We start from the raw sequence: 27,363 nt of genomic DNA, 5'->3' as shown, positions 1-27,363 counted from the left end.
ATCCACTAATATTTCATGCAGTAATCTCTAGGACATTTTAGTAATGGATTTAGAGTTGTTTTCTATGACGTGCAATCATTCATAGCGCCATCAGGGGGCAGAATAACTACAGTACAGTATGGAGGCTTGCGCTTCAAACGTCGCATTTCAAATTGTCCACTTTGGTATTTGTATGCATTTTTAACAATCGTACAAATGGCCATACTTTTATTATGATGCAAACTTAAAATGTACTTTAATTTCAACAGTTACTTCACCCACGTAGCATCAGTACTGAGAAGGATGTTATAACGATTTGCTAACAGAATTAATAAAGCCATCATTTTACAATCGAGAGCTTGCACATTTAGGGGATATGGAGCCAGGTGACACCACGGTTATAGTCAAATGTTTAACTTCCGCTGTGGGATTTCAAAACAAAGGATGTGCTATATCCTTTTTAAACAAATATGTGCATGTAGAGCAGTGTTTTCACAAACAAAGAAATGAGAAGTGTGTTATTCATCTTCCCCGTTTTTAAAGGAAGCAATACGGTACGTATGCTGAAACGTTAATTTTGATAAACGATTTTATTTTGAAGACAAGACACTCCCGCTTCACTCCGTGTACGCCGTGGGACTTGATGCCGTGTGAATCACGTCTTTAGGACAGATAACGGGTGCAACCGAAACATCGCGGTTCATTCCGTTTAACAGCTGTACCTCTCCCCCGCCTGGCGGCGCAGCCCTTGACGCATAAACCGTGCATCTCTTTCATTCCCGGGGGAGAGAGCGAAAGAGACAGAGAGACGATCTCGATAGCGATCTAACCTGACGATGATGATGGTGATGATGCATCGGTGTGGAATTATCCCGGTGTCTGACTGCGATGGAGCCGACCGCGCTCAAGTGGAGCTAGCTAGCTAGCTAGCTGGTTAACGGTGCCCACCGGGATTCGTCCACAGCCCCCCCTGCATAACGTCGCCTAAATGGGTCTGATTTCTGTTTTAACGCCCGGGGGTTGTTGAAAATTAATCAACACTTTCCCTTCCATTTGGCAAAAAGGACTCGCCATGTCAGCTAGGAAAAAGGCGTACTTACTGCTGTAGGTTTGCTGCTCAGCTGGTTTGAACAATTTAGCTTTTGCTACATCTCTAGTGATCCTTGGATGCTTCCGTGACAACAATAAGGTAAGTAGGCGTCAAGTCAAAATGAGGGTCTGACTATATCCTGGAAGTGCGGCTATAGCGCGTTGGAGCAGCCTCCGCGCTGACTTGTCACATTTGTTTTATATTTGGAAATGATTTTCCCACCACACTTTGCATGTTTCAGTGCATTCCCTCCCCCTGCTATGCTAGCTGAGCCCACTCTGCTAGCTAGCATGTCAAGAAGTCCTTTTGTAGACCAATCTTTTCACGCATTACTGTGGCGCCAAGGCAGATAGCTGCAGATAGACAAATAATCGGCATACATCGCCGAGTGATGCATTTAAGTGTCACACAATGGCCTCGCTCTAAAGTGGTTAGCGGCAGTTTGCAAATGCACTACTATCAGCCGAGATTGACTGTACATGTTAACTTCCTGAGCATGCACAGATTTGCACACATTTTTCTCCCCTTCTCTGCAGACTGTGTGGATCACGATGGCCCAGCTCATGGACGAGGCCGGCAAACTGGGCTGGATTCTGATCAAGTCTGTGCTCCGTTTCGTGTTTATGTTCCTCAATAACTGTGTAGCCATCCCGTCCTACTGCCTGTACCTGCTCATTCTGCAGCCTCTGAGAATATGGCACAGCCCCACTTTCTGGCACCTCGAAGGAGTCATGTTTAAATGGCTGCTGGCCATGGTGTCGTCGTGGGGTTGGATCGCAGGTTACACAGGTGAGACGCTTTCTATTTAATGCCTGCACGGTTGCACAACAGTGTGAGTGAGTGTTGTGTGGTAAAAATGTGCCAAAAATAGTAATGACACACGTGTTGCAATGTTTGAGAAGCAGAGTCCTTGATTATTAGTCATTGTTTTTGTTATTTACACAAGTGCACACATGCAGGACAATGTCTGCTGAAGGGCACCGATCCTCATATCAAAGCTCTTCATTTGAGTCCTCAGTAGCTTGCTTGCATATACAGCGGAACCATAAACAATACCGCTTTGTCCCATTTGGCAGTCATGTCAATTGAATTCATCTAAACTGCCGCCATCCTAAAGCATGAAGTAACCGTGCAATCAATGTTAAAAGTAACCAACCGTTGAGCATTCATAGTTGTCATACTATTTTAACAATATTAACTGTGATGCACATGTGTAAAAATAAGTCAACAACTTATCAGATCATGGCGTGTAACAGTACAGTGTTCCCTCGCTCTATCACGGTTCACCTGTTTTGTGGATTTTTTTTGTGCTTTTTAAAATTTTTATTACTGCATATGAACGCTGTTACAGGCCGAGCCTGGTCCTTTTAAGAAGAATGGCATTTTTGGGAAGTTGAGTGTCTATTTCTTCCCTCTCTCATCTGCCTGCACCGCCCATTGTTTTCTGCGTCCTCATTGGCTGTAGACCACTGTCAATCAGTCTCCTTCATGCCGCCCTGCCATGTCTTTTGTGTCATTGCTAGCTTGTAAATGAATCATTGGTTCGTCTGCAGCAATATGTTTTAACAAGGATACAAAAACTCTACAGTACAGCGAAAAGGCGCAGGAGTGAAATATGTGTCAGCGACGTAATAATTTCTTGTGTTGATCATTTAAGGTTGATCATTCAAATTCAAACACAGGTTTGAACTTTTTTGAGAGTGTTTAAACAAGAGAGAAATGTGAGAAAATGGTGTTGCGTGTGAGAAAAGTGTATGGTGAGGGGTTTTACAGCCTTACAATAATTGTAAAAAAAAAACAAACAATTAAGCTGGCTTAAAACTTCGCAGGTTTCAGTTTCTGCGGGCTATTTTGGGAACCTATCCCCCGCGATAAACGAGGGCACACTGTATTCAACCTTACGATACGATTATTGATGTGTTTTGTTGCTATAAACCGCCTTCGTCGTCGCTCCTTATTGAGTTCAGCCACCGTCTTTACATGTCATCCGGGAGGCGCTTGTCACGCCAGTGGCTGAAAAGGCACAGAAGAAGAAAAAACAAAATATATGCCAGTGAAGTTACCATGTGGATGGATAAGGACTTTGCAGCACGTGAGAAGCATTTCCCGAAAATATGATACACAGGCACACGCAGCCACCTCGTCCCCCACCACCTTGAGCTCGCCGAGATACAACGCCTTGTAAGGGAAATTCAATTTCGTAGTTTTTTTTTGTTTCAAGGCATCGATATATCGTAGTTTATTAAAAGCAATATATCGATAATCGCAGCACTGTACAGCCATATTGAGACATTATTCAGCCATATATTGCATATCATATCGCCAGGTACCCTGAGATTCCCAGCCCTACTGCATACAGTGGCACCATAAGGGTGCAACACAAATGTGGTTGCATATTTTTTCCCCGTTGGCAATATCGTGAATTGAATGAACCCACTCCAGAACCAAGCTGTCGCCACCCTGAAACCCTGCTCTAACTGTGCAGTCAGTTAAAAGAAACCGTTAAACATTCACCGCTATAAAAAGAAGTGTAAAAAGAAGTATGCCGCCATGTCACAGTCAAAGTACAAAGTACTAGTACAGAGCGGCCTCTCTGCAATTTCATTGCTGTGTTGCAATATATTTTTTCCCCCAGCTCCATGGGTCAGTGTTTTCCATAGGACTGCAATCTATTTGTGGTGGTGCCATAGTGTCATTTGCATAATTGACCATCGGGATAGGGGAGGGTAAAAGCCATTGCAGCCTCTTGTGATAATGATACAGTGTATATCACGGTATATTCTTTGGAAGATAAATGACCAGCCACTGATTCGTGAGCTGAAATGATTTTAGTGTACATCTCCTTCACTCACAGCACGGCCTTTTTTGCAGATGAAATAAACCCTGTATGGGTGTCCAAACTTGTTCCACCGAGGCGAGAGGGCCTCATACTGAAAAAATTACCATAACACTACAAGATTATTCTTTTAAAATAATGACTTTATCTTAGTAGATTATAACTTTTTTTTTCTTAATATTTTGACTTTATTCTTGTAAAATAAGTGCAGATTTTTCCATTTTTGCTTCTGCTGTTGTTTTTTTGTTTAGTTTTCTTGTTAAATTATAGTCATCTGTGGTGATCAGTGAACACTTGCAACATCTGCGTGATAAAACTATACATTTCGGCGTGGCCTTTTATTGCGGCCACTGTAAGGCTGTGCAATAATCATGCTGTCTAATCAGCATTTTGATAAGCAAAGCACACCTGTGAGGCGAATGGATTCTCTCGATAAGGAGATGTGCTCGCTAGCACAGAATTGCACACATTTGTGAACAATATTTGAGGGAAACGGGCCTTTTGTGCACATTGAAAAGGTTTTACATCGTTGAGTTCAACTCATGAAAGATGGGAGCAAAAGCAAACGCGTTGATATTTTTATATTATAAGTGTAATTTAGATTTTTTTTTACCACCAGTTAGTGTGACTTTTGAGTCATTTTTGTACCAATATTAGGTTGTTTTTAATTTCATAAAAATGTAACTTTCAGAGAATTGTGAGATTCCACTGTATTGTTACCTCAATATATCTCCAACAGTCAAAACTGCACATTGTCATCTTTTTTTAAAGGTAGATTGTTTTGATACGGGTGTTCATGTTTGCTCTCATTAGATCAGGGGTGTCCAAAGTACGGCGCCGAGCCATTTGTGGCCCGCGGCACATTCTACAAATGTCATTTAACAAGAAAACTAACTTTTAAAAAAAACTGCAGCAAAAGACGAAAAATCTGTAGTAATTTTACAAGAATAAAGTCAAAATATTAGTAAAGAAAGTTGTAATCTAACAAGAAAAAGTCATAATTGTACTAGAATAACGTAATATCCGCATCCGTTCATTTTTCACTATATGGCCCTCACTGGACTGTGTGCCTAATATTGTGCCTCATGAGTTTAAGGTAGAAGCTACCGCACTCACGTGCTCATTCTTGCACTACAGCCTCTTCACCAATCGACGAGCATGACATGAGTCGTGAAACGCAGGCAAGCCACTGGCATTAATTGTTACTGCAAAACAAAGTAAATGAATCACTGAGCAACAGGAGAGGGGAAAATCACAAGGTGCTGTCTGTATTGTTACCGGGGCTGGATGTCTTGACGTGATTGATTCATGCAGTCGGTGGTGTTTGGTTGCACAGGGGCTGTGAGAGAAAATGCTTACAAATTGCTAGGTGGCGTACATGGGGAGCAACAAGGTTTACTGATTAATAATGCATGCTTGTCAGCCTATGGAACACCTGGTGTTGTGTTAAGCAGCATTTGCATTGCGGACAGAATTGTGCTGTATTACTTTTAACATCAAAATAGTGCAAAAAGAAGTTAAGCATGGCAACATGAAACTATTCGGGCTTTGAAGACAGTCATTGGGGTTAAGGAAGTTTGCTGAAGGCGGTCACCGTCGTGCGTTGTCATTTTTTTAAATGTTTGAACCTGTCGTACAAGTGTAAAAATAAGTTAACCACAGTGACGAACTCGTAGAGGGAGGATTGCAGTGTTTTCCCCGTAGTCTCGCCCTCTCCCATCCAGGCATAATGTACTCAGCATCCAAGACGGAGACATTAGTGCTGCTTTCCTACATTGTCTGATTGTATGGTTATCATTACACCTTTCTGTCTGTGTACAACCCTTTTACTCGTCTCTTCACATCAAGGGTTATCATCACTTTAGTCCATATTGTACCTGGACAGGTAGACTGTCACTTTCCATCCATTTTCTATGCGGCTTATCCTCATTAGGGTTGCAGGGGTATGCTGGAGCCTATCCCAGCTGACTTTGGGCGTGAGGCGGGATATAACCTGGACTGGTGGCCAGCCAATGGCAGGGCACATATAGACAAACAACCATTCACACTCACATTCATAACTATGGACAATTTAGAGTCGCCAATGAACCTAACATGCATGTTTTTGTAATGTGGGAGGAAACCGGAGTACCACACGGGGAGAACATGCAAACTCCACACAGAGATGCCCAAGCGGACGTCACTTTCCCCCTTGGGTAAATTGTGTACCGCCCTTTTTTAGCCACATCGCTGCAGGCAGGGTTCAAAGAGTGAGAAAATAGTAGCGGCTTATACAGCGGAAATGATGTCCTTTTTTTATGTTATAGGTATGATGTCATAATTCTTCATATAGCCCTCGGTAATTCTGATCATTATTGTGCACCCCTAATTATTTCCAAAATACACAATATGAGTTAGTAGGATGCTCTTATATGACATGAAAAAACACGGGCAGTTATCTTGCAGGTCTGATGGCGTGTCCTAGAGTAAAATACACATGGGTGTGTATGAAGATATATACCAGTGATTGCATATTGGGTTTAATGGGTGATGATGTCCCTATGTTTAAATACTGTCTGCAATGTTTAATGAGGGGAAAGGTGGTGTCTTTATTCACCCCACTGTTGACTTTGCATTTACACAAGGAGCAGCCGCAGATGTAAACGTTGTTCATCACACCCATCTGTCATAGTGGATGCGCTGGTTTAGGTGGAAGAAGTTTTCTTCAGACTGTTTGGCCACGCTCTGGAGTCGCTGTTGCTCAATAAACAGTGTCTGCGTGTGGCATCAACTGGGATCCAGCACCTGACTGACAAACATTTGCGTGTGAAAAGTGAGCATGGATGATCGCCACGGCACTCGTCATTTGTTAATGCCTATGTGCTGTCATGCAACACCCCCCCCCCCACACACACACACACACACACACACACGTGTGTTGCCAGTTACTTGGCTCACACCTATTCTCTGGACCGTGTGGGCATGTGTTTGATTGACGCGGTCCTCTGTTATACAGTATTTGCTGCACCTGTTAACATTGGGACTAATTTTTCAGCTCTGGGTGAGCTCTGTAACACTTGTCCTACACATTTTGTGCGCTCCATTTGAATCGTAATGGTGTGTAGAAATTTCTAGCATTTTTGTAGGCAAGGCAAGACTGGAGACATTAAAATTGCCCTTTAAAGCAAACTTTTTTGTGTTGGAGTTCTGTGTGACTAATACTAAACAGAGGAGGAAGTAGACACACACATCTTCCTGCGTCGGACGTAGTATCAGAGGGAGGATACCACCTGTGTGAAAGCATATCCCACAATGCCTCCTCCTTTCCTGTTGTGTTGAAAGCAACTGTCAACCTCACATCAAGCGTTTGACACCCAAAATTATGTGAACGCAGGATTCGGTCATGCTGTGCGAACGTGCACACAGTTACGGTTATGTCTGACTTTGCTGTGTGAAATGCCTAGGCAAATGAATTGTAATGTTACGAGGTTTGGGGGTAGATTTAAAAGAGTCACTCGTTTTCTGGCGCTGGGGGGGAAAATGGTGTCAGTCTGTTTTGTCTTTCGTGGAATATCTCAGCCGTCACTGTAATAATTAGCATGGGAGGTTCTTTGTGAGCCGTTCATCTGCAGGAGGCCTTTCCTCGATAACCTTAACCGCTCACAAGATGATGTTAACACTTTGTTGCAGGCCAGCTTACCTGTAATGATATTCAATCTCCATCTCCGAAGATTTGAATATGAATGACAATTTGGCCCTCAGTTTTCCACTTGCTGGACGTGTCACAACTCGGGTGACAAGAGATTAATTAGAAGAGTCTGTGGCCAAATTCTCATCTGCCTCTGAAAAAGGGGCAGATGAGAACCCACTGAGCATGCAGGTGGGTTTAACTGACCACCAGTATTGGATTAGACACTGTGCCTGCAGCGTGGTTGTCACCCTGCTATGCTAACTGTGTCATCTCTCAAAGACAATTTCCCTAATGTATTCTAGCTGACAGATGACCCATCTCTGTGATATCATTAATACTTGTCTGCGGTGACAACAGGGAGCGGCAGAGCATGCTTCCTTGTGAAATGACATCGCCTTCAGGGTGTGTGTGTGTGTGTGTGTATGTATGTATGTATATATATATACACACACACACACACACACACACACGCGCATAGCCTCACGCCAAGTGTCACAGATGTGTCATTTTCCCTCAAGTGGGATCTCAATTTCCTTCTCTCGCAGGGATTGTTCTTCGGCACACAAGGTGAACTCTGTCTCTCCATCCCATTTTACACATGACTTTTATAGCTGTTGGAATTTTTGGAAATGATGTGTGATGTGAAATGATTTGGCTGTAGCAGAGATAATGCATGGATGTCTCTACTGGTTGTTGATGATTGTTGATATTTCTAGGACCCGATCAGCTGGGGTTCAATGCATGCCAAGCTGATATCGTGGCCGCTGCTGCTTGCTCATTGGTCAAGCAAATTTGGCAGTACAGTTGCCCCTCGCCACATCGCAGTTCGAATTTTGTGCCTTCACTGTTATCATGATTTTTCAAAAATAAATAAATGAATGCTGTTTTGTGGTTGAATACAGCCTGTTAGTTTTTTAACATGCATATTTAAGCACATGTTTTGGATAAAGTAAGCATTTTAAAGCTGAAAAATGGCCAAATGAAGGAAAGTATAGATATATGGCATTAAAAAAATGCATTCAAATTGTGATTTGTCATATTGTTCACTGGTCACTAGGTGTCAGTAATGTACTTTAGTCGTGCTTTAATGTTCGATGAAACATACGTACAGTGCAGGCACCAGACATGGTCGCTGGAACAACAGGCTTTTATTGCAGGTTTGAATTATCACACAACAGGCACATAATCGTAATAATAACACGCTATACTGTGCTAAGCTAAGCTCTCAACCCCTGACATCACTTTCCCGTCCTTCACACATCCGGAACACATTTCTTGCAACACACACGAGCAGGAGTTTTGTCTTAAATGGCTTATTTTATCTGATTACATCTATATTTGGTCATACGAGTGTAAGGGTTACTATATGGGTGTTATTTCATGTCTAGACGGCTCTAATAATGTTAAAAACCGTATTTGAAATGCGGTAAACAGATTTTCTATGCTCAAACTACGAATATATTCCATTTATGAATAAGGAATCCTGCTTTGCAGAAGGTCACCCATCGCAGTGAGTCTAGAACCGATTGACCGCGATAAACGAGGGATTGCGAGTGGATCCTTGTACATTCGCGATTCAGCGTTCATGACCCTGCAACTTTATGGATTATTTCTTCAAAAATTCACCGTCTCACCAATAGAATTTTATAAATACATTGTACCATACAAGTTTCAAGTTTATTAGCCATATCAGCAGTATACGTATACAGTTGCTAGGAATGTATTTGGTGTGCTTGCAGTTTGACAATACAATCACGACAATACAACTCGAGAGACAAAACTAAGGAGGGGTCAAAAACAGCACACGTGTATGTTTTTTATGTTTGTCATAATACGTCAGACCTTCCTTCTCCTCCATGATAGTTTATTAGTGCGTCTCCTCTCCAACTGATGCATTTAATGTGGCTTGGTGTTTGTGGTTTCTTTCTGTATTATTTGGAAGTGGCAAAAAGAACTGCCCCAAACCAATGCAAGACTTTTCAAATATTAGAAATAATTATATGTGTGGTTAAGATGTGTATTAATTTTTTAAAGCATTAAAAGAGCTTTACAAATGCCTGTATAAACTGCAGTATTATAATAATCCACAATTCCTAATAATTACTTTTTTAATTAGTTTTTACTGACAACCATGCTCCAAATATGTCACTGCTATTATGTCACCGTCCTGCTGGTGTCCTTTGGTCTTCTGTTCCTTCTTAAATGTGAGATTTGTTGGTTCTTAAAAAGAAGAACCTCGGTCGCTGCAACATTTGCATCACACACAACTTTGAGCTGACCCACACATGACTGAGGGGATTCCCTCCCCTCCCTGCACGTGATTGTTGAAGCTCAGCTGAATCCTTTCCCCCTTCGGGTCTTTAGCGGATCTCCACACTTCTCGGTGAATATGCCGAGCTGTTGAAGAGTGCGCTTTAAATTGCAAATGAGGGAACTATTGTTTGCGACCCTCGTCAGACACGAGCCACGTTTCCCCTTTTGTTGCCACCTCTGTGTATCCTGTCAGCAATCACACACAGGTGATTGTAAAGTAGCTCTGAATAGATGGATGCTTGACGATGTAAATCAGGAACAGGGGGACAAAGGCCACGTTAGATTTGCTCCTGTTGGTGCTAATACAAGCTTTTCATTGTCATGTTGAAAGCTTTTTGTCTGTCACGAGGGAATACTTGGAAGTTAATAATGGTTGCGAAATGTTTTCTTGGAAGCTAGTGCCTTGTTGGTTATTGTGTGCAGTGGAGGCTAAATGTACTGTATTATATTTTTTATCACATCAACAAGAAACGGCTCTTGTTATTTACTCACCAGAGAGGGAAGTCTTTATACTGGATTGTTTGACATGCAACTACACAAAACCTTCCTCCCTGTTTCAGTTCATGAAGCAGCTAATCAAATCTGCAGACACAAAGCTTTATTGGTTTAATTGCTTTAACATTGGTATTTTAGTGCCCCTCACTGGACTATCACTCACTTTATGTTGAATTAAGAAAGGCTACTGAATGTGTACTCCCTGTTTGGATCATGTGGGCTCTGCATGCTGGAGCAGGTGTAACGAGCAGGAGCTGCGTGTGAAATGGATGGCTTTTGTCTGAGTGCTGATATCGGAAGTTTTAGATGCAGGCCGATTTCTAATCAGATACAGTGATCCCTTGTTTGTCACGGTTAATTGGTTCCAGACACGACCGCGATGAGTGAATTTCCGCAAAGTAAGTTTCAGTAGTATTTCAGTAGCATCAGAGTATTTTTGTAGTTAGAGCATAAAAAACCTGTTTGTGGCTTTCTAAATACGATTTTTACTATTATTATTATTATTTTTTTTATTATTAGAGCCCTCTAGACATGAAATAACACCCCTATAGTCACCTTTACACACCGATTACCTAGGGCTGATGATGGACCAAAACTCATATCGCGATATATTTATGTTGAATATCAATATTCGATGTATATCCAGATATTTTTTTCCACCAAGTGAGTTTAGACAAAGTAAAAGACAAATATGTGTGCAAAGTTGTTTTATTAAAATTTGAAAAATCTTATAGAAAAATAGCCGCTAAAATAAAATAGTCCATTCTCTTTTTGAAATAAATATAAAAATGTAAAGTACAATCATCAATCTTCTTTATAACAAACCTTTAGCTGTGCTCAAATCCTCAGCTAATACCAAAACAACAAAATATGAAATGAAGTGCTCCGGAGCACAGCGCTAGCCGCTGCGAGTTGTAGCTTCTCTGAAGCCCGATGCTAGCCACACACGGTCCTGATGCGAGGTGTGGTTACTCCAAAGCCCGGGGTTAGCCGCAGACGCCGCTTGTAGTGACGTATAGCTTTTCCAGAGTTACGGCTGAAATCCAGTCTGTATCGATATGAACCATTTGTTTTTGATATCGTGCTTAAACGAAATATCTATATTTGAATAATACCAATATACCGCTGAGCTATACTATTACCCAATATAGTAGATATTCTTTACCGAGACTCAGTGTACGAAAAACAATGCATATTTTTGTCAATTTTGAAGTTGGTTATTATTATTATTATTATTATTATTAATTTCAGATTAAAATGAAAGCAGCTACCCAGGACTTTCCACAGTGGCATTAAAGACATTGCCATTCATGTCTGATCCACTAAAAACACGCTGTCTCAAACAAACAAACACACACACACACACACACACACACACACACACATATCAAACCGCGCTGTTATTGTACCGATGGTGAGTCAGTATTCATTTTGTAATTTTAATTTGACGTTCTGCTTTGCTTTGTCGCATACATCAGTAAATAGCAGACAATAGCATTAGATTGCTCTATTAGATGATTATAACATTGCAGTAGCAGCTCTCCTGTCGTATTTGAAATAGAGGCCATGAGATGTAGACTTTATATATAACTTCTATACTTCCTGATTGCTTTGCAGTAACGGAGTGGGGTGATGATGTGCGGCCCATCTCTGAAGAGGAAGCCATGGTCATCGTCAACCATCAATCCACGGGAGATGTGTGCACGCTCATGATGTGCCTGCAAGACAAGGGCACGGTAAGAGGAGTGATGCCTTACCTGTGTGTGTGACCTTTTTAAAGGGGGAACCCTCGGTGTTCAGACAAGTTTTGACTCATATGACAGAAGACACTATCAGGCTTATTCATGTGATATTAAAATCCATATAAGTTTTTGATAGTTAAGTTGTAGTAAAATAGAAAACAAGGGTTATTTTTAATGGGCCTGCCACTTTGCCTGTTTACCTTTTTTATATTTGTGTTCCATTCTGTTGTATATATTCCCTTATATGGTCGTTCATATTTAGTAAATGGTGAGTACCAGGCGTCTGTTTGAGGTGCCGCATTTATGTATTGAAGATGTAGGAAGTGACATCATCACAAGTAGAGTGGCATTGCTTCTGCGTAAATAAAGGCCAGAGCCAGTGTGTAATGAATGTCTTCTATCTTATTGTCCCTATTGTCAGGTGGTACGAAAAATGATGTGGTTGATGGACCATGTGTTCAAATACACAAACTTTGGCCTCGTGTCCCTCATCCACGGGGACTTCTTCATCAGACAGGTAAGATATCTGAAATGTCACTCCTTCTTACCCGACTCTTTCACTTTCTTACATAGTTTGTGTGATTAATTCCCCCCTCCCCTCCCCTTCATTGTATTTTTAGAATATGCTGAGGGCTAATAAAAAAATAATAAGAATGAAAAAAAACGTGTGCAAATGGCTCCCGGGCCGCACTTTAGACACCCCTGCCATAGTCCATAAGGCCAGTCCCGGCCGGACTCCTTTTTAACCTCCCGGCTGTGTTGAATTTGTTTTTATCACACTCCACAAAAGTGCAGTGACTACCCATCTGCTTGTCCCAGCTGGAACGCTTACACGTGTGTAGGCTTCTGAAGGCCGTGGCGTCCTCTGTGAAGGTCAGCGACTGTGGACAGTAGTGTGTGGAGTCAGAGGGCCGCTCAGCCCTGCTGGGTCAGACTAACCCTTTTGTTGTGGGAGACAGCTGGAACAGAGCAGTCTACACATAGAGGGGTCTCAACTGGATATCATATGCCATATTCCCTAAATTCCATGAACGCAATGCATGTTTTAAGGGTTAATCAAATCATTGTTCGGGATTAGACTGCTATGCACCAGCTTGGAGCTTTACATTTTTTTTCCAGTGGTCACAAATCATTCACAGTGCTCTGTGCCAAGACTGAAGCACCCTGCACTCTTGAGTTGGCTTGGTCATTTCTGTGATCCCCTCTGACATTCCGCTGTGTGCATTGTTGACATCCTTCCCCAAAATACCTCACAGGCAAGCATCTGCTGTCCATGGGGCCTCGCAGACATGTCTCGCCACCATGTGCGGCAAATCACAGCACGCTTCAATGACTGCACCACGCACACTAGCTCATAGGACACCATCTTATTTTAACCACATTAGCGTGGTCTTCATGCACATCACATACACCGGCTATGACATGACAGTCTCGTTCAAATGGAAAGATAACACAAATGGTGGCAAACCAATTATAAATATCAGTTAGCTGGGTCTTGAATTTCCTGTATAGAGTGAATAGTTGATAGACTTTTTGATAGACGTGCTGCTGCAACACATTTACATTTCAAGACAGTAAGATGTATTTGTACCAACGGGACCTGCATGCCCCCAAACAATGCAGTGAGTCCCCCCCATGATTACTGTGTCATGCCAGTTTATAAACACACTGCCTGCCTGACTATATAGTGAGCCTAGCCTAGCGGCAACCATGTATGCTGTTGCATTTAAATTGGCTCTTGACCAACTGAACTTAACTGAAAATCAATCCCTCCCCTCCTCATCCAGCTAAAGCTAATGTCATAATACCATTTTTCACATCCATTTGTAGCGACATTATTGCTGATCGGAGTGCTATTCGGCAAAACTGCGAGTACTAACTTCTCATCTGGTGTTTGCTCCCTCATACGCTGACACAACTCGGTCTCAGGGTGCATACACACGAGCTCCCTTTTCTGGTTTAATCATAGTTTCCTTTTATATGATACAATATGTAGAATGAATTGGGTTTGACCCTAAACAGCGTAATGGTGACGCAACAACAGGTAGCATGTAGGCATGGGCCGGATACCGGTTCCTAGGTTTGAAGCCGTTTGGAAAAAGTCACAGTTTGAGAACCACTAAATTTGTCCCTCATGTCACATTCTGTGCTATTCCTTGCAGTCGGAACTGCGCTTCGATGTGTTGAAATCACAGGCATGTGCTGTGTTGCCAAAAGTCGTGCATAAATAGCACCGGTGTTAGCTGCCTCTTTAGCACTGTGTAGCAGCGTCGGTATGGCCGCACTGTTGTCGCCTTTGTCGGACGACGTATTGCTCACGTCGAGGGTCAACTTATATGGAGATGTGAATCAGAGCAAGACGGGAGTGTATGATAAGCGGTATAAAGGGTTTACTCTTCACTGAACAACAAGCAACAACCACTCAGCCACGTCTCAGTTGCTAACAACAATCACATGACCCGGAAACAGAAGTTTGTGGAAAAGTGTGACCTGCACGTTCGCCACTATGAAATAATGTAACATAAGGGTTTGGTTTTTTTTCTGTACAAATCTGGTTATTCCTCTAAGTTTAGTGTGTACGGCTTATACACCGGAATTTACGATAATTACAATACTGTGAAACTGTGATATTTTTACCCAAGGTTATCATGCAGACAGCATCATACCGGCCCATGCCTAAGTAGCGTGTAAACACATTTTTAGCATGTTTTGGTTAGCATGTCATCACCATGGAGGATAATTTTATGAAGATGCACTCTATTTGCTGGTGTACTGGAGCCTGCCTGTCTAAATAATTACCTCCCGCCATGTGTGAGAGTGCAAAGGCAAACTACACCACAGATTCCCATAAAACTATGTGGCACAGGTGGCATGTGTGCATAATAGCAACCCATTCAAATGAGTACATGGGAATTTATTTTTCCTCATTTGTTCTCATGAACAGATGCCCACCCTGGACTTCGCTCCTCCTACCAGTTATTAATGATAACTGCCACATTTTGTAATAGAAATAACCAGAATGGCTGGAACTAAGCAAAAATCAATATAGTCGTGTCATATAATGAATGACACTGCCACTCTCACTATTTCTTAAAGATAACCACCACCTTCTATAATAAAATTAACAACATCTTAACGCGAAAATGGTTTGCTTTGAGAGGGAACGGACCAATAAAACACCCTTTTCTGTTCCCTTTTAGGGTAAAGCTCACCGGGACAAGCAGCTGGTCTACCTGAAGGATCACCTAGACAAATATTACCACAGCCGCGACAGGAAGTGGATAGTGCTGTTTCCCGAGGGCGGCTTCCTGCGCAAGCGGAGGGAAACCAGCCAAACGTTTGCCAAAAAGCATTCGCTACCCCACCTGACCCACGTCACGCTGCCTCGCCTCGGTGCCACCCACGTCATCCTGAAAACTCTGTCAGCCCAGCATGAGAACGGCAGCGTGGGCAACGAGAGTGGGACCCCGAACCAGACAGGTAATGAACACAAACATGTCGATTAAAAGTAACGATTTTTCTTGTGGAATGCCCTCCCCCTCCTCGGCGTTAGATGGTTACATTTGCTTGTTTGCAATCCGCTGTTGCAAATAAGGCAAAGTGACACATACAGAGGTGCTACAAATTGCATCAAGGTCTCTGAAACCCCTGCGGCGATTTGCTAGTCATTTTTCTGTCAAGGGACCAGCCCCTAAAAATAGCCCGCAAGCTTGAAAGATACCTCTGCAATTAACCACATTTGAGAGTTCATTTGTCTTGGTTAGGGTTGCTACATGTTTTTCACAACATAAATCATGTTGTGATTATAGCCTTGTGTTACATTCACATCATTTGTCTACATTTTAAATGATGGCAAACTGCGGTGCTTATTAAGTGATGAAAAATGATGTCTCTGCTTCTCAACTTTTAAAAAGGCCTCCAAAGTGTTCACGCCAATGTTCCAAACAACGTTTCATGAGTGATAAGCAATCAGAAGCTGCTGTGTTCTTGCAGAAGGGCGCATGCGTGTGAGGCAATTAACTCTCCTGCAAATAGGTTCATGACATTCCACTGATTGACAGGTGGCTGTAGTAATCCCAGAGGCGCAAAAAATGTGCTTGAAAAGACTGTGGAGAAAACTACAGGAGAGCACAAATGAGATAAATAGTTCAAGTTTATTTATAATAGTCACCATAATCACCATTTTCTAATATATATATTATATATTATATATATATATATTATATATTGCCTAGAAGAAATAGAAATAATCTGTTCAAGGGTCAAACTGTTTCCATTATAAAACAGATATTTTTTATTATTTATGTATTATATTTTTAACTGAGATCTAAAAACAACAAAATAGGTGTGCCCCGATACATCTTTTTCACTCACGATACCGATATCGCAGCCTTGAATATCGGCTGGTACCGATATAAATACAATATCGGCACAAATTGTACATACTTTTATTATTTATTTTATCGATAATCGATGGTTAGACTTGGGTTTGAATCTCTGCTTGGGCATCTCTGTGTGGAGTTTGCATGTTCCGTGTTTTCCCCAGGTCCTCCGGTTTCCTCCCACATTCCAAAAACATGCATGTTAGGTTAATTGGAGACTCTAAATTATCCATAGGTACAGTATGAATGTGAGCGTGAATGGTTGTCTATACAGTATGTGCCCTGCCATTGGCTGGCAACCAGTCCAGGGTGTACCTCACCTCTCGCCCTAAGTCACCTGGGATAGGCTCCAGCATACCCCCACGACCCTAATGAGGATAAATGGCATAGAGAATGGATGGATGGACCTACAAATGCAAAAACACTCCTATTGTCATAATAATAATCATATTCCCAGTTTGACTAGTAGCCTCTTCTGGCTTGGCTTCAAAATCCATTAGAAGGGTCATCCGTTGTTGTTGGTGTTGTTATAGTTGTAGTCTTGAGAGTTTTTTGGCCAGCATTGTTGAAAATGTGTCTCAGGAACTCTGCACAGCTGTGTGCCTTCCAGTCTCAGTGCTTGAGGCGTAACACTGTCCGTTCATCCCTCTTTAGGAAGAGAGTGTGTCAAAACAAGGAAGAAGTGCTGTTTAATTGGCTGTATGTGCTGTGTAAGTGCATGTTGTCATTTGAGCTGTTTTTCCTCCCCTGGCTTTGTCCTTCCTCTTGAATCTAGCTAATGGCATTAAAACCTAGGGCAAGAAAAAAAGAAACACATACCCCAATGAATACTGTGTCCCTATGTCCTCTGTGTGTGTGTGTGTGTGTGTGTGTGTGTGTGTGTGTGTGTGTGCTGTCTCACCCTGACCCTCCCTGATGCTCTGCAGAGGTGCCCACAGTTTTGCTGACTCACTCTGAGACAAATGGGCCGCTTGCAGAAAATAGGATTTGATGTAAATATGCGTGCTGCTGTGTAGCCGCCATTCAAGTGTCTCATGGGTTTAATGCATTGTGCAGCTGCACACTGATAAGTTTTGTGTGTTGTTGAGAGACTTTGCACAAAGTTGATAGTTTAGGGAGGACTGTACAGTATGACTCGGTGGTAATGTGGCCCCAACCAATCGGCTCTGCTTCTTGACAGCAGTGTCTTCTTGTTTGGCTTTCTATAGTAGTGTGATTCAGAGCAAGGTACCTTCCACGGCATATGTTTCTCTCCCAGTGTTTGCTGAAGGACACACCTTTGTCATTTATTACAGTCGTGTTTGTCACCGTAGCGACGTCTTGGCTTGGAGCCTCATACTTTGGCCAGCTCCTCACGAGACAGTGCACGGCTGCCTTCTCACACACTTGGACAGACATGCGGATCCAATTACCCACGCTGCGATGACTGTGGCCATTCCCATCAATACCAAGGATACCCGTCAAGTCACTTTATCTCTTGTAGAAATGAGCCAGCAAGCCTACGCCTTGGTTTTTGGATTGCCTTGTTTATTCATAGATTGTACTCATAGGCGTAGTTTCCTTCCCTGGCCCCTTCACACATGGAATAATTCCCATTTTTATTATGGGAAATAATGGAAATGGAATTAATCAGTTCCTGAGTCAAGCTGTTGCTGTCAGAAATATATCATAAATTATTAACTGCACAGGAAATGTTTTCTCATTGTTAAATGGCAAGTGTAAAAAAAAATACGTATCCACACACACACACACACACACACACACACACACACACACACACACACACACACAGTAGGAACCTCAGTCATTGTCATTAATTCATTCCAAATGGTTTGCTCGCAAACAAATGCACTAAACCAAATAAAAAATGTTTCAATAGGAAATCAAGTAAATTCAATAAATCAGTAGATTTACATGCAGAAACCAGTGAGTTAGACATGACTTTTACCTTTACTGAAGAATTGTTGGTGAACGCGGCGATGAGTGGAGGGAGGAAGAGCCACGCAGACGCTGTTTCACTGTAGTCTGTTGTAAACTTAGCTTTAAAGAGTGGACAGTTAGAGGTGCATACTTGCTCACTTGAACTTTCTGTTGTGTGTCTCTCTTAAACCGTTCCCCCTGCAACCTGTCCTTTTTTTGACGTCACGGTGGGTTTATTGCAGCCTTAACAGCCTCATCAGTACAGGGCAAGATCGTTTTGTATCCATTCTCTGAACAAATAAACCACACACACACACAATAAAGATGATGAACTGATTCCCTGGCTGGAATCTGTCAATAGTGTCCCAACTCTTAAAGAACCACTATCCACTATACAGAGGTTGAGTCACCAGCGCGTGGACGCTTTGTTTGGGCAATATTTAACTGTACGATAACCAAGACAGTGTATGAAAACCGAGACCTATTTTTGGCAATAATCTTTGTCGAAAACCGAATCCTACGAAAAACGGGGTGTAGAAAAGCGGAAGTTGTACTTCAGTCGTCCCTCACTACATCATGGTTTGAACATCACTCCTTCACTCTATTGAATTATGTTACATTGATGAGATATGACATTAGATTACATTGCCTTAACACTGCATGGAGTCAGCCATGGCATATCTGACATGATAGAGTGGAAAAAAGTTCCCCTCCCATTCCATGTGGAAGTGGTAAGTTTTTGACTTCTTTGTCCTTCTTTCCTACTCTGTTTGAAACACTTTAAGTTTAGAATAAATCATTTGGAGGCTATTGGTACAAGTTAGCTCAGGGGCATGCTATGTTTAAAGCAGCGGCCGTCCGGCAGTGTTCCTGCAGTGATCCCGTAGCCTGCGCATTACAGTTGAGCAATGTGTTGTAAACAAAGAATAACAGGAGTGGAAAGGTGACTTTAGGTTTGTTATTTGATGTCATTTCATGTCTACAGGGAAATATTCCATTTATTAATATTGAATCCTACTTTGTGGAAATTCACTTATTTCACGGCGATCAACGAGGGACAGCTGTGTTTAGTATTAATAATTTAAAAAACACAAAGCACTAATAAAACACAATTTATTATGGGAAAAGTTGCATCACAAATGTGCTCCGTGCATCATTTCGTTTAGCATTGGACAGTCACACAAGTGCAAATGGTCCATAAATCAAAAGCGAGTTCCATTAGTTTAGTTCAGGCTAGATAAAGCCTGCATTTGCAGAAAAAACAGCTAGCTCCAGAGGCGTTTCCCATTTCCTTTTTTTTTTTTTTTTTTTTTTTTTAGTATAGGAGTGTTTTCGTTTGATTCCTACTGTGTGCATCCAATGGTAAGACAGCCCTTCAACATATCTGGAATTACTTGGCTTGATCTGTGACAGCAGAGGGGAAATCCTGCTACCTGTGCTAAAAGACAATGCTAGATGGAACAATACCGCAGCGATGGACCTCTGTTTGTGTGTCCTTCTTATTGATACTTACTTCAATGCAGCACATTGGCTAGTCAGAGGAAAACAAACTTGCCTTTTAGAAATGACAGTGATAACATTTTTATTTCATGTCAGTGTTTGTGTTTCTCCTGCTTACAGCCAAAAAGCGTAAAGGCTTGCAGTGGGTGATAGATGTGACCATAGCATATCCCAAAGCACGGCCCATGGACATCCAAACGTGGATTTTTGGATACAGGCCGCCGACCGTCACACATGTTCACTACAGGTAAGGGCTCCATCTTTAGCTCTCAAATCTGTCACATTGTAATTATTGCCAAAAGAGACCAATTTGTATTTTCAAGAGAACTCATTCAATACCAAAGACGTATTTATATGTTTTTGTCAACCCGAACGCTCGATCCCAACGACGTATTTAGACATCTTTTTTGTTTTTTTGCACGAGAGGCAAAAAGAGGTGATGACGCAACAGAGCGCTAATGGATGAACAGTTTTTAGAGCAGTTTTAAGCCATAAAAGGCCACAAGGTGTGCATTTGATAAGAGCTCGGCATGTGAATTTGAGTGGAAAAAACATACATGACAGCGAGGAGGAAGTGGAAGAACGTGGAGGAGTGTAGCGTGCAGAAGGTTACACATTGTAGGGAAATTTAACGCGTGCGCACACACAGTTCAGTTCCAAATGTGAAACTTGTAAATAGTTCATGGTGTTATATTTGTAAATAAATTGGTATTTTGATGTAAAACAACCCCTTCTTATGTTGTTTATGTTATGATATAGTTGTTAAGATAATAGCTGTCACAAAAGCAAAACATTTGTGAAAGTTATACTTGAAATGTACACTACCCGTCAAACGTTTTACAAAACCTACATTTTTAAGTGTTAAGATGGTCTGGCTCTCTTCTATCGTTAATTCCCTTTTTTTGCTTGCCATTTTTGTAGCAACAAATTACTTTCTCCAGTACAATGCTGTTCCACTGATCTTCACAAGGGTATAGTACCACAGTGTATTCCGAACACTGTTTTTATCCAGACAGAGGAGGTAGTAAGGGACTCTCCAGAACTTGGAACACCTGTAGGAATGAGTTGCACCAACTGCCAAGGCTTGATCAACCTCCATTTCTGCAGAACAGCTTTAAATTGTTGACCCATTTTGTGGTTTGAAACAGGCCTTTATGTATAATTCTGAAATACACATTATTTTTCAGTTTTGGGTAACCTTACCTATCACTTCACCACTTACCTTTGTACCATTTCAATGACTTGAATTTCAATAAATAACTGGAAAAATTGGGGTGTTCTAAAAGTTTTGACCGGTAGTGCATCTTTTCACAGAAAGCTGCTTTTCTCCCGTTTTAGTCGGGAACTGATATTTTCCTGAAACTTACCTACTGTATGTTCTACTGCTGATTACTAAAGAACGGAAAAAGATAGAAACAAACTATTTTTTTCCTGATGAAATACCTGAGTCTAATCTTTCTTTTGGTAGGTTCCATGTTTATATAGCCATACAACACAATATTCTGTGTGCTTTGAAAGATCAGTCAAAATCGTCTAAAATGGCCGATACTCAAGGGGTTGTCTTTTGAAAAATGGTTGGGATTGAATGAGTTAAGGGGAAAAAAAGTAGGATCGAAAAGTCATTTATTTTAAGAAGTCATTAAAAAAAAATACACATCATGCCGCAAGTGCAAACCGGAATATCACAGTGCACTTCAGTGCTTTTACCTCATAAAAGTGCTTCAAACATAACTCCCTTCAAATAAACGCCTTCAATGGGGTGAAAAAGAGGCTGTATTCTTCATGTCTCTTACTGTACAGTATATGGAAGGGGAACTTAAACGTCCACCCACTGATAACACAAGATTACAGAAGGAAGTTCCCACCAGTCTCCTTTCACACTTAAGTGAGTCAGTCAGAAATGTAAAAGACGTGTACTGTCATTGTTATTTCACCTTGGCAACATGACGTTTTTCCTTTTTCTGTTTTTGTGCTAAAATGTTGACAAGATGGGTTGAATTTCAATTGAGCAGTTTGCTCTCTAGTCTTTGCCTTAGGCATTTTTGTTTTGTTTTTTTTACACCTGGTGCTTTACCTCTCCTGCTCCTCCAAACATACAGTTGGTTGGTGAGCACCTGAGTAAAGACTTTTGCCGTCCTTTAGTGCTGTTGTTAATAATATCACCACTCCTGGCAGAGAAAATGTTCTCGTCGTCCTCAAGGTCTCCTTCAGTAATAATCCATTCACTTAAGGACATGAGGAAGGTGCCTCTGGATAAGCTTTATTGCGGGACCTTATTCAAGATAAATGTATTTTACAGTGTGGTGCATTATAGGGGATGCATTTGGGGGTCAAGGTGCAGGAGTAGTGTTCAGGTAGAAGTCATGTTGACCCTCAGGATGCTGCGAACACTTCAGTGTCCTGCATGTAATTGGACATGGTGAAAGATGATTTATGGAGCTTGGCTGGCTGGTCTATCTCCAGAGGTTTTTTTCCCCACCAACCTGGGCTAAAGCTAAAGACTCATTAAGTTTGCAATTAGAAGGGCAGAGGTTGCACAAGTCCCACCCCATCCCTGGGACGCTCTAATTAGCCATAGAAACGATCAACTTCCGTTGCGTGGTCAGCAGCACAAGCAGAGAGGCTCCCAAGCAAGCCAAAAGACACAGCTGTTAACGCCGCGTGCCCGCCGTTTAAGCCACATAGACGGCTCTGATCATAAACAATTTACAGCCATGCTGGTACAGGTGCAGAGATGACAAGAGGATTAATCTGCCTGCTGATCAAACGTGGGGCAGTGAATTGTATGACGCTGCCACATTTGCACAAAGCCATCCAGGTCAGCTGTGCTCGCTATGGGATACTTTGGAAGTGAAAACCCCAATTTTCCTTGTGTAGCTCGGACTGTCATTTACTTTAATAGTGTGACATCATCAGCCCTCGCCATCAAAATGCCAAGTATCAGTTAAAGCAAATATTTGCCAGAAGAGCAAGTTAAAAGTCTGTTAATTGGCTGAATTGTTGTGAGTGTAAATATTAGGTCTGAGCAGCCTGTGTTGACTTTTTTTTTTTTTTCAACAAATAGACTTCACAAGGGATTGATTATTCAAACTAAGGCACTCGGGAATAAAATGCATACCGTATTTTTTTTTTGCGTGGTGGCTGTGAGCGTTTGACTCAACTGCATGTGGGGGGAGGCATCTATAATTTCAATTTTTTTTTCATACAAAAGCGATGATCCTCGCTTAAATAATGTTAATAATTCCAATACATGTCAGGAGAAACTGGAGTTTAAAACAAAATAACTGCTCTGGGACAGGGTGATACTAAGAAATTGAGTGGCTCCCAGCAACATAAACATGGACGTGCACAACACTGCAGAGTGACCACCGGTCAGTCTACAACCGTGGTGTCCAAAGGGTGGCCCCGGGGGCCATTTACGGCCCACAACTGCTTTTTTATTGGCCCTCGGCACATTCTAAAAGTACAAATAAACAAGAAAATTTAAAATAAAAAACACAAACGCAGCAAAAATGGAGAAAAGAGCATGAATTAAGACAAAATATTAAGAGAGTAAAGGCCTAGTGTTAAGAGGAAAAAATTGCATAAAGTTCAAATTAGGCATAGGCCGGTATAAGATTCTGACGGTATGATAACCTTGGGCAAAAATGTCACAGTTTGACCTTTCACGGTATTACAGTCCTGGAGAAAATGATTAGACCACCCTTGTTTCTTCAGTTTCTTGTTCATTGTAATACCTGATACAACTAAAGGTACCTTTTTGTTTGACAACTATAACAATGACAACAAAAATGGCTCATTAGAGTTACATTTTTTGCCAGTAAAATAATTGTTATTATATTTGTCCAAACAAATGTGCCTTTAGTTGTACCAGGCATTAAAGTGGATCAATAAACTGAAGAAACAAGGTTGGTCTCATTATTTTTTCCATGACTGTATAATTACAGCTGTAAAATGCGTTATTTTGAAATATCTTTATTGAAAAAAGGAAAAGAGTCAAGCCGAAACAGTCATTTTTACACAATATAATATAACACCATGAACGTGGAACATACAGTGGTGTGAAAATGTGTTTGCCCCCTTCCTGATTTCTTACTTTTTTGCATGTTTGTCACACTTAAATGTTTCAGATCATCAAACAAATTGAAATAGTAGTCAATGACAACACAACTGAACCCAAAATGCAGTTTTTAAATGAAACTTTTTCAGCTCCATGGCCCTGTGTAAAAAAGTGATTGCCACTTAAACCTAATAACTGGTTGGGCCACCCTCAGCAGCCACAACTGCAATCAAGTGTTTGCGATAACTTGCAATGAGTCTCTTACAGCGCTGTGGAGGACTTTTGGCCCACTCATCTTTGCAGAATTGTTGCACACACGAGGACGAGTCTTATTTATATCTTAAATGGCTTATTATTATCGTTAAAAAAACATATTTACAAGAAGGTCGTGAACACATTTTACGCATATATTCGATTTATAAGGAATCCTACTTTTTGGAAATTCACTTATCAGCCTATTAACCGCGACAAACGAGGGATGAGTGTATAGCTGAAAACCAAGGGGAGTAAAGCGTATGCTCCAATGTCACTCACGTTTTTATAATGCGGCGGTTGTGCAGTATCTGAGCACATTTTTGCAGCGGCGCTCCTGTTATTAGAGAAAGATGCAGGAAAGACCTCAGTCACCGTCTGTTCTGAGTGCTTTTGCTCTGCCAAGTAAATCACCCACTTGCTGTGGGGGCTCCTTATTTTTATGCATCCGCACATGTGGGTTTGAACACATTTAGCGTGGTATTAAACTGGTTTGGTCTTTCCATCATAAACATGCACTCATGTCGGCAGTGGGCGGAACGTTGTTCTTCATCCCTACATTTTTATGGCGTCCCTTATCACATTATTGCATCAGTGTTCTTCCTGTGTCTTTTGTCTTACACATCATAATGTGGCGTTTCCTTTGACGCACACATGACATTAGGATTCGTGACAGCATTATTGTCATTCTAAACAAAAGTGGTATTGATCAGGGGTGTCCAAACCTTTTCCAGCTTTTTCCAACATAGTGAAAAATGAAAGGATGCAAGGGCCGCTTTGATATTTTGTAAAGCAACATGCAGTACCGGTATGTGTAGGTATGCTAAGAAGTTATACATGAATGTATTTCAAGAAAAACTGCATCTCAGCTTTCTGATTTTTTTTCTTCAGTGAAACAGGATATTATTAGTGCGAACTTCGGCTCTTTTTTTACTGTTTTTGCTTAGGGAGGGGGTTCCAAATATTTCAACTAGCTTCAGAAATATTCTTCATAAATGTTCTTTTGTATTATTATGACTTTAGTCCCATAATGTTGTAAGTTTTTTCCCAACCCGATTTTTCCCAACATTACAACTTTATTTTGTTTTGTTTGTGGCTGCTGTTAATATTGCGACTTTTTAATAAAAAAAAAAAAAAAAAAATTTAATGTCTCAACTCCGTGCTACTAAGATACTCGGATATAACGTACAAGTAAGAACCATGAAGCTAGAAGGACTACATTTGATAACAATGACCTCGATATAATTGCAAGGGTCAGCTCAACAAAGAAATAAAATGAGGAACTCGTGTATCTACGGTACATTCAGTGACACTCACAGTGAAACACCAAAGACGGAGGGTGTGGATATCAACAGGAGAGAAAGGAAAGGATCAAAAGAAAGAAAAGGAAGGAGGAAAAAGGGGGAAAAAAGAAAAAAATGTTTTTGGAATACAATGTTTTCCTTTAATATTTTGACTTTTTTCTCATAAAATTACGGATGTTTTTTCCATTTTTGCTTGGAGTTTTTTTCCAACTATTTCAATTTTATTTTTGTAAATTTTCTTCTTATACTGTAATTAGGACTTTATTCCCATAATATTTTGACTTTTTTCTCCTAACATTATAGATTTTTCCCACCACCTAATTTCCCAAAAATTACAACTTTGTTTGTTGTTTTGTTTCTCATATTACAAATATTTTTTAATTATTTAATTTTTCAACTTTATATTACTAAAATGACATTATTTTTGCTCATAATATTACATTATTCTCCTAAAATCACGACTTTGTTTTCATAATATTTTGTCCTTTTTTTGTAAAATTACTGCAGATTTTTCCATGTTTCCTGTTGTTTTTTTTGTTGTTTTCTTGTTAAATTATATTTTTCAAATGTGCCGTGGGCTGAGAAAAAAACAGCAGTGGGCCACAAATGGCCCCCCGGCCACAGTTTGGACACCACTGGTGTATGTGGCCCAAAATAATGTTGTGTAATGTAATCATAGAGTTGTAGTTGTGGTGTTCCGAGGGCCCACCTGCTCCAATCTGTTTTTACATGAAAGCTTTTTGTCTGCTATGAGATTACTACAGTACTGGAGTCTCCAAACAGGCAGATTGTGTAATAGATGAATCTGTCCTCCTCATTTTTTTTTTTTTTTTTTAAATCCCTCTCCCACCCTTTTCTTGTCTGTACCACCAGTCAGGAGTGGTGTCATGCCCTCTCACTGTATTATTTCAGTCAGTTTCACCGATCCAAAGCCCTCTGAATGGCATCTTGAACCAGGTAGGTGTACACAGTCAAAGCAAGGGCACCAGTAGGTGTTGGAGAATGTTTAACGCTGCTTTTCTGTAAGCTGCTCTTGGAAATATAGCTGCTGCAAGGTGACATAATTCATAGAGACCTCTTGCCGGGTCATCACATGGGTGCTTTAAAGCTGCTCACCTGGCTGGCTGAATTGTTGAGCATGCACTGCTTTCTGAAGCTGCGGCTTTTTTATCCTCCCGCGGAAATATTGAGCTGTGTCGTCTGCAGGTCTGGTGGAACACTACATTTCCTACTTGGACTTCTTTACTTTAGCTCTGCCACAATCAATATGTCACAGCTATGAGTATAATGAGATCCTTGATGCCTTAGGGCTAGTTTTGTCTTCGTTCCACACCCAAGTTAAACACAAGGTGGAAGCATCCTCTCGCTCGTTGGTTCAAAACCCTTCTAAACAATCATCAGTTTTTACGCTAATTACATATTCAAAAGCATGTATGTGTCGGCAAAAGACACTCAAAATAATACAGTATGTGGGACAATAATGTAATTTTAGTAGAGATTAATAGAGTTGAAATAGTCAAGAAAAAAGTAATTTTTTTAAAAGTCATAATATTGTGATAAACAAACAAACCAAAACAAAGTTGTCATTTTTAGAAAATTAGGGGGAGAAATTATAGTATTATGGGAATAAAGTCAAAATATTATGGCAAAGTCACATTTGCGAGAAGAAAATTTACAAGAAGAGAGTTGAAATGGTTGGGAAAAAAAATGTTAAACAGTAGAAATGAGGAAAAAAAAGAGGGCAAACCCACAGCAAAAAATGAGAGCAAAGACCAAAGTTTATACCAATAATAGTCCTTTTTTACCTATATCACAAAGCT

General features: G+C 41.0%; 1 protein-coding gene across 2 annotated transcripts in view; it reads left to right on the top strand.

Moving 5' to 3' along the window:
• The first annotated feature begins 605 nt into the window (after positions 1-605).
• lpgat1 (lysophosphatidylglycerol acyltransferase 1) overlaps positions 606-27,363 on the top strand; it is a 33,361-nt gene continuing 6,603 nt past the window's right edge. Inside the window, exons 1-7 of one of the 2 annotated variants that reach the window (XM_054761914.1) lie at positions 606-1,168; positions 1,606-1,670; positions 1,753-1,858; positions 12,001-12,119; positions 12,547-12,642; positions 15,326-15,605; positions 20,048-20,174. In XM_054761914.1, coding sequence (XP_054617889.1) covers positions 1,801-1,858; positions 12,001-12,119; positions 12,547-12,642; positions 15,326-15,605; positions 20,048-20,174 — 680 coding nt within the window. In that variant the 5' untranslated portion in view covers positions 606-1,168; positions 1,606-1,670; positions 1,753-1,800. Of the gene's footprint in view, positions 1,169-1,605; positions 1,859-12,000; positions 12,120-12,546; positions 12,643-15,325; positions 15,606-20,047; positions 20,175-27,363 lie in introns of both variants that reach the window. The other variant, XM_054761913.1, reaches the window with a different exon arrangement.

The sequence above is a fragment of the Dunckerocampus dactyliophorus genome, chromosome 19 (assembly GCF_027744805.1).
Source record: "Dunckerocampus dactyliophorus isolate RoL2022-P2 chromosome 19, RoL_Ddac_1.1, whole genome shotgun sequence".
Classification (NCBI taxonomy): domain Eukaryota; kingdom Metazoa; phylum Chordata; class Actinopteri; order Syngnathiformes; family Syngnathidae; genus Dunckerocampus; species Dunckerocampus dactyliophorus.
The sequence above is the reverse complement of the archived record's forward strand: the minus strand, read 5'-3'. Positions and strand labels throughout refer to the sequence as shown.